At 42.9% G+C, this 10,631-nt stretch overlaps 1 protein-coding gene across 1 annotated transcript; it reads right to left on the bottom strand.

The window, feature by feature from the left end:
* Positions 1-7,921: 7,921 nt before the first annotated feature.
* On the bottom strand, positions 7,922-9,490 carry LOC110536234 (protein S100-A1). The gene is made up of 3 exons (XM_036939665.2): positions 9,358-9,490; positions 8,403-8,562; positions 7,922-8,199 (listed from the first exon to the last, which is right to left on the bottom strand). The coding sequence occupies exons 2-3, from the start codon at positions 8,541-8,543 to the stop codon at positions 8,035-8,037; spliced, it is 306 nt and encodes a 101-aa protein (XP_036795560.1). The 5' UTR covers positions 8,544-8,562; positions 9,358-9,490; the 3' UTR covers positions 7,922-8,034.
* Positions 9,491-10,631: the final 1,141 nt, after the last annotated feature.

The raw sequence follows: 10,631 nt of genomic DNA, 5'->3' as shown, positions 1-10,631 counted from the left end.
CCTGAGTTTACTGCCAACTCGTGAACTAGGGTGTGTAAACCAGACAAGGCCTTGGTCACTGATCCATCCGAAACTATATCCTTGGAGTCCAAATTACCTCCATACACTCCCACCCTTTTCAGCCAGCAAACATCCAAGACTATTCTATTCTGCCAAGTCATTCATTACATCTCTAATATAATTGGTGAAGCGCTGTGGATTTTTAATAGATATAATTGATCCAATCCACATTCTCATTGAGAGTGGACCACCAAAAAATACTTGACTCTAATCCTGCCAGGATCTAATTTATAGCTTTGATCTCATCTGCCACCCCCCCGTGGAACCACAATGTTATTAATACAAACCCTATCATCAAAAGACCCAGACGGAGTACTTATTTTCTCCTGTTTAGTCAACATCATGTCATGGTGTTGAATGAGTGTGAAAGGCATTCTCAAATGTACTTAATGTCTTTTAAATTATTTGTTCAGTCATTTAATTATATTTTTACCAACAGAAACCAAGGCTTTTACGGTTACAGAAGTCAACAAATGAGAGCGCCTGGGGACACGCAGGGCCTGGGTTAACCTCCACATCACCCGAGGAACAGAGGAGGAGTAGGATGAGGGTACCATGGTGTTGAAGGCTGAGCTGTAGTCAATGAACAAATAAAATCAAATAAAAGTTTATTTGTCAGGTGCGCCGAATACAACAGTGAAATGCTTACTTACAGGCCCTAACTAACAGTGCAATTTTTAAGTAAAAAATTGGTATAAGGGGGCCTCCCGGGTGGCGCAGTGGTCTAGGGCACTGCATCGCAGTGCTAGCTGTGCCACCAGAGAGGGGTTGGCGGGTGGGACAATGCCAATAGTCCAGGTAGCCATTTGATTACCTGTTCGGGAGTCTTATGGCTTGGGGGTAAGCTGTTGGTACGGCAACAGCCTTTTGGTCCTAGACTTGGCGCTCCGGTCCCGCTTGCCATGCGACAATAGAGAGAACCGTTTATGACTGCAGGGGTCATGGGGTCTTTGACCATTTTTAGGGCCTTCCTCTGACACTGCCTGGTGTAGAGGTCCTGGATGGCAGGCAGCATAGCCCCAGTGACGTAGTGGGCCGTTCACACTACCCTCTGTAGTGCCTTGATGCAACCAGTAAGGATGTTCTTAATGTTGCAGCTGTAGAACCTTTTGAGGATCTGACGACCCATGCCAAATCTTTTTAGTTTCCTGAGGCGTTGTCGTGCCCTCTTCACTACTGTCTTGGTGTGTTTTTACCATTCTAGTTTGTTGGTGGATGTGGACACCAAGGAATTTGAAGCTCTCAACCTGCTCCACTACAGCCCCGTCGATGAGAATGGGGGCGTGCTCGGTTCTCCTTTTACTGTAGTCCACAATCATCACCTTTGTCTTGATTATGTTGAGGGATAGGTTGTTATTCTGGCATCACTCGGCCAGGTCTCTGACCACCTCCCTATAGGCTGTCTCGTCTTTGTCGGTGATCTGGCACTGTTGTGTCGCCTGCAAACTTAATGATGGTGTTGGAGTCGTGCCTGGCCATGCCGTCATGAGTGAACAGGGAGTACAGGAGGGGGCTGAGCACGCACCCCTGTGGGGCTCCAGTGTTGAGGATCAGCGTGGGGGATGTGTTGCTACCTACCCTCACCACCTGGAGGCGGCCCGTCAGGATGTCCAGGATCCAGTTGCAGAGGGAGGTTTTTAGTCCCAGGATCCTTAGCTTAGTGATGACTTTGATGGTCCTATGGTGTTGAATGGTGAACTCTAGTCAATGAATAGCATTCTCACATAGATGTTCCTTTTGTCCAGGTGGCAAAGGGTAGTGTGGAGTGCAATAGAGATTGCATCATCTGTGGATCTGTTTGGGCGGTATGCAAATTGGAGTGTCTAGGGTTTCTGGGATAATGGTGTTAATGTGAGCCATTACCAGCCTTTCAAATCACTTCATGGCTACGGACATGAGTGCTACGGGTCTGTAGTCATTTAGGCAGGTTGCCTTGGTGTTCTTGGGCACAGGACTATGGTGGTCTGCTTGAAACATGATGGTATTACAGATTCAATCAGAGACATGTTGAAAATATCAGTGAAGAAACCTGCCCGTTGGTCAGCACATGCCCGGAGCACACGTCCTGGTAATCCGTCTGGCCCTGCGGCCTTGTGAATGTTGACCTGTTTAAAGGTCTTACTCAATACCAACTCACGTCGGCTGAGGAGAGCGTGATCACACAGTTGTCCGGAACAGCTAATGCTCTCATGCATGCCTCTGTGTTGCTTTCCTCGAAGCGAGCATAGAAGTGATTTAGCTCGTCTGGTAGGCTCGTGCCACTGGGCATCTCACAGCTGTGCTTCTCTTTGTAGTCTGTAATAGTCTGCAAGCCCTGACACATAAGACGAGCATCGGAGCCCTGTGTTGGCGCTTTGCCTGTTTAATAGTTCGTTGGTGGGCATAGCAGGATTTCTTATAAGCTTCTGGGTTAGAGTCCCGCACCTTGAAAGCGGCAGCTCTGCCCATTAGCTTGGTGCGAATGTTGCCTGTAATCCATGGCTTCTGGTTGGGATATGTAAACTCAGCATAAAAATAAACATCCCTTTTTCAGGACCCTGTCTTTCAAAGACATTTGTAAAAACCCAAATAACTTCACAAATCTTCATTGTAAAGGGTTTAAACACTGTTTTCCATGCTTGTTCAATGAACCATAAACAATGAATGAACATGCACCAGTGGAACGGTTGTTAATAGACTAACACCAAACAGACGGTAGGCAATTAAAGTCACAGTTATGAAAACTTAGCACACTAAAGAGGCCTTTCTAATGACTCTGAAAAACACCAAAAGAAAGATGCCCAGGGTCCCTGCTCATCTGCGTGAATGTGCCTTAGGCATGCTGCAAGGAGGCATGAGGACTGCAGATGTGGCCAGGGCAATAAATTGCAATGTCTGTACTGTAACACGCCTAAGACAGCACTACAGGGAGACAGGACGGACAGCTGATCGTCCTCGCAGTAGCAGACCACGTGTAACATCATCTGCACAGGATCAGTACATCCGAACATCACACCTGCAGATGGCAACAACAACTGCCGGAGTTACACCAGGAATGCACAATCCCTGTATCAGTGCTCAGACTGTCCGCAATAGGCTGAGAGAGGCTGAACTGAGGGCTTGTAGGCCTGTTGTAAGGCCCTCACCAGACATCAACGGCAACAACGTCGCCTATGGGCACAAACCCATCGTTGCTGGACCAGACAGAACTGGAAAAAAGTGCTCTTCACAGACAAGTCACGGTTTTGTCTCAGGGGTGATGGTCGGATTCACGTTTATCGTCGAAGGAATGAGCGCGCATTGCAGGCAATCTCAATGCTTTACGTTACAGGGAAGACATCCTCCTCCCTCGTGTGGTACCCTTCCTGCAGGCACATCCTGACATGACCCTCCAGCATGACAATGCCACCAGCCATCCTGCTCGTTCTGTGCGTGATTTCCTGTAAGACAGGAATGTCAGTGTTCTGCAATTGCCAGCGAAGAGCCCGGATCTCAATCCTTTTGAACACGTCTGGGACTTGTTGGATCGGAGGGTGTGGGCTCGGGCCATTCCCCCCAGAAATGTCCAGGAACTTGCAGGTGCCTTGGTGGAAGAGTGGGGTCACATCTCACAGCAAAAACTGGCAAATCTGGCGCAGTCCATGAGGAGGAGATGCACTGCAGTACTTAATGCAGCTGGTGGCCACACCCCCCCCCTTTGTTCAGGAACACATTATTGCATTTGTTAGTCATGTCTGTGTAACTTGTTCAGTTCATGTCTCATTTGTTGAATCTTTTTATGTTCATACAAATATTTACACGTTAAGTTTGCTGAAAATAAATGCAGTTGACAGTGAGAGGACGTTTCTTTTTTTGCTGAGTTTATGTACAATGTTAGGGTTCGTTCCTTACGTCCTTTGTCAATCATTGGTTCATTGGTGAAATTAGCATTATTACAATATCTTTAATTGAATCATTCAAAAACCTTTATTATTGCAATTGCAGACAGAAGTTGACAAACAGGAACATAGCACGCATGTTTCTGAGTAAGTTCTGCATCAAACAAAAGGTCTCCAGTTGTTTTATTGAAACCTGTCTAGGACACAGGTTCCGCTAGTGGACCCCCCCCCCCCCCCCCCCCCCCAACATTCCGCTGAAAAGGCAGCGTGGGAAATTCAAAAATGTTTTTTCGAAATATTTAATTTTCACACATCAACAAGTCCAATACAGCAAATGAAAGTTAACCATCTTGTTAATCTACCCATCGTGTCCGATTTTTTAAATGTTTTACAGTGAAAACACAACATATATTTATGATCGATCACCACCAAATCCAAAAAAACACAGCCATTTTTCCCAGCCAAAGATAGAGTCACAAAAGCAGAATTAGAGATAAAATGAATCACTAACCTTTGATAATCTTCATCAGATGACACTCATGTGACATCATGTTACACAATACATTTATGTTTTGTTCGATAATATGCATATTTATATCCACAAATCTCGGTTTACATTGGCGCCATGTTCAGAAATGCCTCCAAAATATCCGGAGTAATTACAGAGAGCCATGTCATATAACAGAAATAGTCATCAGAAACTTTGACGAAAGATACATGTTTTACATATAATTAAAGATACACTGGTTCTTAATACAACCGCCGTGTCAGATTTTTAAAAAACTTTACGAAAAAAGCATACCATGCAATAATCTGAGACGGCGCTCAGACGAAAAAATATTTCTCCGCCATGTTGGAGTCATGATCTTTCATCAGAATGCAGTGCAAGGAATCCTAGTTCCGCAATAAATCACTGTTTTGTTCGATAATGTCCATTACTAGTGTCCAATTAGTTACTTTTACTAGCATGTTTAGTTCACATGTCCAAAAGTTGGCGCTGGTCCAGGCGAACTCGGACGAAAACTTCAAAAAGTTATATTCCAGGTCAAATAAACTGGTCAAACTAAGTAGAGAATCAATCTTCAGGATGTTATTATCATATATATCCAATAACGTTGCAACCGGAACATTCGTTTTTGTCTACAGAGTAATGGAACGCAAGGCGATATAATGACTACTGCGCGTAACCAGGAACTGGCATTCTGCCAGACCAGTGACTCAAATAGCTGCCATCCGGTCCCACATCACACTAGAGGCTTCATTCCACGTTCTACTGACTGTTGACATCTAGTGGAAGGCGTAGGAAGTGCAAACAGATCCATGTCTTATTTGGATGTGAATAGGCGACGAGTTGAAAATCAACCAGCCCCAGAATTTCCACTTCCTGGAAGTTTGCCTGCCCTATGAGTTCTGTTTACTCACAGACATAATTCCAACAGTTTTAGAAACTTCAGAGTGTTTTCCATCCAATAGTAATAATAATATTAGCATCTGGGACAGAGTAGGAGGCAGTTCACTATGGGCACGCAAAGTGAAAATGCCGCCCCCTATCCCTAAAAGGTTCAACCCTAAGTCGCGCCCTGGAGATGTCACTGCTTACGTCATCCTCCTCTACTCCTGGGACCAGAACCATGCCAACAAAGCTGTAGAAACAGGGCCTTTATTGTTAGCTAAACACCTAGCAGTAAATGTCCCCTTCCCCCAAAGTTGATTTGTTGTGGAATGTTTACCTCGTCTTATCTCCTTCACTCCCCTGCAGAGTTCTGTCTAAGTCTCATTTCTAAGAGGAGCCTCTTTATAATGAGGCAGAAAGAGAGAGAGAGAAAACTAAAATACAACTGTAGAACAATATTAAACTTCTACAATGAATATATGTTGTTAATCCATGTCATCATTCATGCACGATTCCTTGAAACACAAGATGTTACAGTTTCTGATGTCCCATTGGTAGGATTTTCATGACCGTACCTCGTCGAATTTATTTTCCAATGATTGTATATTAGCAAGTAATACTGACGGTAATGGCAGCTTTCCCACTCGCCGTCTGCGGATCCTTACGAGGCACCCTGCTCTGTGTACTCTGTACCTGCGACTCTTTCTCTTGCCAATGACGGGGATTTCGGCCTTGTCGGGTGTTCGAAGTACATCCTGTGCATCCTGCTCTTTGAAGAAAACATCTCATCTAATCCAAGATGAGTGATCGCTGTCCTGATGTCCAGAAGCTATTTTTTGCATTAAGATACAGTGGTAGAAACATTATGTACAAAATAAGTTACAAATAATGCAAAAAAAAAAAACACATAATAGCACAGTTGGTTAGGCGCCCGTAGAAATGCTGCCATTTCCTCTGGCCCCATTTTACGTCATTCTTAGATAGGTATTCCTCTTGTCCAGATGGAATAGGGCAATAAGGCAATGTGCAGTGAGTTGTATTTGAAGTTTAATTTCCAATGTGTTATGTTTTGTATATTTATACAACAATTCCATGTGTTATCACTGTGCCGAATCTAATAGCACAACCAAATGACCTGGATATCAGAGATTACGTTAAAGTACATGGTGCATGTTATCAATGCCATTCGTGATTCTGCTCAGATTATTATATTCATTGTGAAGATCTCCACACTCTGGTGATCTCTGCATGCTCTTGAACATGCATGCTTTCTGTGATTACATAAGACATTTGTTACTGTAAACTCAAAATGTGGAAATGGATGTGGGTTAATCATTACTTAAGTTAAATACTGTTACATTGCAATTATATACATTAGTTTGTAAGAAAGCCTTAACTTCAGGCGATTTACTGCATTACAAAAGTAATATTGAATTGTTTTTGGTTGACAATGCAACCAAATAATAACATTTAAAGGACATGTAACTGCTGCTTGAATAGTTGCATCTGAGACACAGCTTTAATCATATTCTTTAACTTGTATTGATGGTTGAGATGGAGATGTGAATCCAACATAGCCTAACTTGTCAAGATAAAGATATTTACTCTATTGCAAAAGTGATGTTGAATTGTGCTTGGTTGTCAATGGAACCAAATATTAACATTTGAGGGAGATGCATCTTCTAATTGGATAGTTCCATCTGTGCCACGGAGTCTGGCTGCAATTAGTGTCTACAAGTAAATAATTTATATGTTGGATTCATGTCTCCATTTCAACCAAAAATCTAAGTTAATTAGCACTAAATCAAATCAAACTGTTTTTTAAATACAGTTTGATTTAGTCCTATTCTTCAACTTGGATTGTTGGTTAACATGAAGATGTGAATCCAACATTTATTAACTTGTAGATTCCATTAGAAAAGCCTAGGCCTATATCTATTGTCTATTTTTAGTAGAATCCTGGGCTGAATTTAAACAGCTGTTGATGACTTCCCAATTCTATATAAGCAAATAACATTGATAAAGTATGGTTACATTTCATTTGCTGTTAAATCTACCCATTGGAATGACTTAAATAGCATTAGTGAATCTATTTAGTAGAAATTTCCCAACAATCATGCTCAAGATAGCACAATGGTAAGTCAGTGACAAAACTAAGCAGGGCTTGGTTAGAACCCTGAATGGGTGCCCAAAGCGATAGCTGTAGATAATTAAACTCTCCATCCAGTATGTGTTGCCCATCCTAGTGTATTTTCTTAGTTGATATGAAGAGCTGACGTTGATTCAAAGTAATAAATTCAACATATTTATATAAGGATTTTCTATGTTGAAAATTGGTTAACATGATGACATAATCCTGTGGTTGGAATGTCACCCTCAATGACTTTTTGCAAACCCACATCACAATAGGTTAACAAATTACATTGAAACATTGATTTAATCAGTTGGTAATTATAGTGGTTTTAACATAGGAACTAGAAAGGCTTTGTTCTATGTTTTACTAAGAGGTTGTGTCAATACTGATCTAGGAAGAAGTGACTGGTACTGTCTATTCTGTCTTACACTTACAGGCCAAATACAAGACACAGATCAGACAAATGTGACAAACAGAGAGAGTGGGAAAGCCACTGTTTATTCACAACAGTAAGACATTTATAAAATGACTTATTTGACATATAGAAAAGCATCCATCTCTGCTTCTCTTTCTCCTTGTCCTGTCCTCCCTCACTTCTTGGCAGAAGCCTTCTGGGTGTGGAGCTGGTAGAGCTGTTCACAGGCGATGGAGAGGCCCACCACCAGAGAGACAAACTCCTCAAAGTTCACCTTCCCATCACCATTCTGGTCCAGATCCTTCATGATCGTGTCTATGGCGGCTGGGTCCTTCTGGGACTGAGAGATGGAGGAGATGAAGAGAATGAGTAAGAGAGAGAGAGATTGGGAGGAGGGGAGAAGGAGAGAGGGGAGAGGTAGATTGACTTTGGATACTCTTTAATAAAGTGAGAGAGAAATCAGAACGAGAGGGAAAGAGCGTGAGATGAGCGACAGAGAGAAAGTGTAGAGGGACATAAAAGAGAGAGGGATGTCAGTGTTACCTTCAGGAAGCTGGCCAGTTCTGTCTTCATCAGCTCTTTGAGCTCCTTCTTGCTCAGTGTGTTGCCATCACCATCCTTTTCAGAATAGAGATGGAACACCATGATCAGGGACTCCATGGAACGCTCCAGCTCAGATGGCATGGCTGCAGATATTGACACACTGAGGAGGGGAGAGAGACGTCATTTAGGGTGGGTGTACTACTGTAGTCCCTGTATCTAAATACACTTACACACTGGAGATCCTGCAACAGCCAGGCTGCTGGTTCAAACCCAACTCAGGCCAGTTCCATTAAATCACTACTTATCAGCTCTATTAGACAGATAATATAACCTACCCCACAATTAGTCTTTTATGCAAACAAACAATGCACTTTTAGAGAGGATAGGAGTTGGCCTTCTTTGGCTCTGTAATCACATTCCTTGGCTGCTGTAAAGTTGTTCCATTCCTTATCTGCTGTCGACCCCTGTTTCTTTTAGTGCCTACCCCATTTCTTTGGGAACAGCCAGCATATCTAACTGTGTAGACTGTCCTTTAACCTCTGGTTTTGCAACAGTTCAGTGTAAAGAAATCAGGCTGTTGAAAATTGGAGTAATAATGCCTATAAAAATGACTCGAACCCGCTGAGAATAACATTTGTAACAAAAACATTGCGTCAATGAAACATGAAAAGGTTAGACTATAGATATACTACATTATGTTAATCAGTAAATAGTATGGCCCATAAAACTGCATAACAAACCATAGAATTACTGATTTTTGAATCAAAGCAAGCAAAGACTGACGAACATTTAAGCCAACAAGTTTGCCATTGACGAGACAGATCATTAGCTAGGCACACTTTATAAACCCGAAACAGTTATTAAAGTTATTTGCGACCTGTTTATTACAGTAGATAACCTTGTCCGTTAAACGATGGACGCTACTGTATAGAATAAGCGAAAAAGTGTTACTTACCGAACTGAGAGCTGCTGGAGAACAGGGTGGGGAAGTAGCGCAACTACGAGAATTTAAAGCGTGCAGGCAACGCCCATCTGATTGGGTGTTTTAGCCTGTGTTTCCAAGAGACGATGTCTGAGAGCCTGGTCTCAGAGCATTTCGTATTATTATTTATGTAAATCCGAGACACACCATTTAGTATATGTCACCTTTCGTATGGTAACGTTATGTATTAAATTGTCGATTCATCCCCATTTCGTATGATATGTTACGAATTATAATTCTTATTATATGTTTCGAATTTGCAAAATGTACAGTATGTTACGAATTTGCTAAACGTACAGTATTTTACGAATTTGCTAAACGTACTATATGACAAGCATTTCGCTACACCCGCAATAACATCTGCTAAATATACTGAAAAAAAGATATATAAACTGCAGCATGCAACAATTGCAAAGATTTTACTGGGTTTTACAGTTCATATAAGGAAATCAGTCAATTGAAATACATTTATTTGGCCCTAATCTATGGATTTCACATGACTGGGCAGGGGTGCAACCATGGGTTAGCAGCCAGGCCCACCCACTGGGGAGCCAGGCCCAGCCAATCAGAATCAGTTTTTCCCCACAAAATGGCTTTATTACAGACAACAACCCCCCTCTCAGACGATCCCACAGGTGAAGAAGCCGAATGTGGAGATCCTGGGCTGGCATGGTTACACGTGATCTACGGTTGTGAGACGGTTGGACGTATTGCCAAATTCTCTAAAACGATGTTGGAGGCAGCTTATGGTAGAAAAATAAACATTCAATTATCTGGCAACAGCTCTGGTGGAATATCCATGTACCACATGAGGGAGGAGGATGTCTTCCCTGTAACGTACAGCATTGAGATTGCCTGCAATGACAACAAGCTCAGTCCGATGATGCTGTGACACACCGCCCCAGAGCATGACGGACTCTCCACCTCCAAATCGATCCTGCTCCAGAGTACAGGCTTCGGTGTAATGCTCATTCCGTTGACGATAAACGCGAGTCCGACCATCACCCCTTGTGAGACAAAACCGTGACTCATCAGTGAAGAGCACTTTTTGCTAGTTCTGTCTGGTCCAGTGACGGTGGGTTTGTGCCCATAGGCGACGTTGTTGCCGTTGATGTCTGGTGAGGACCTGCCTCAGTCCAGCCTCCCTCAGCCTATTGCGGACAGTCTGAGCACTGATGGAGGGATTGTGCGCTCCTGGTGTAACTGGGGCAGTTGTTGTTGCCGTCCTGTACCTGTCCTGCAGGTGT

This window comes from Oncorhynchus mykiss, chromosome 2 (genome assembly GCF_057628025.1).
Source record: "Oncorhynchus mykiss isolate SJ-2025 chromosome 2, ASM5762802v1, whole genome shotgun sequence".
NCBI classification, from domain to species: Eukaryota; Metazoa; Chordata; class Actinopteri; order Salmoniformes; family Salmonidae; genus Oncorhynchus; species Oncorhynchus mykiss.
The sequence above is the reverse complement of the archived record's forward strand: the minus strand, read 5'-3'. Positions and strand labels throughout refer to the sequence as shown.

Excerpts from the sequence above, each read along its gene's own strand:
- LOC110536234 (XM_036939665.2), bottom strand. The coding sequence starts at position 8,543 with ATGCCATCTGAGCTGGAGCGTTCCATGGAGTCCCTGATCATGGTGTTC. Across the intron at positions 8,200-8,402 it reads AACTGGCCAGCTTCCTGAAG|TCCCAGAAGGACCCAGCCGC; the intron begins GTAACACTGACA and ends TCCATCTCTCAG.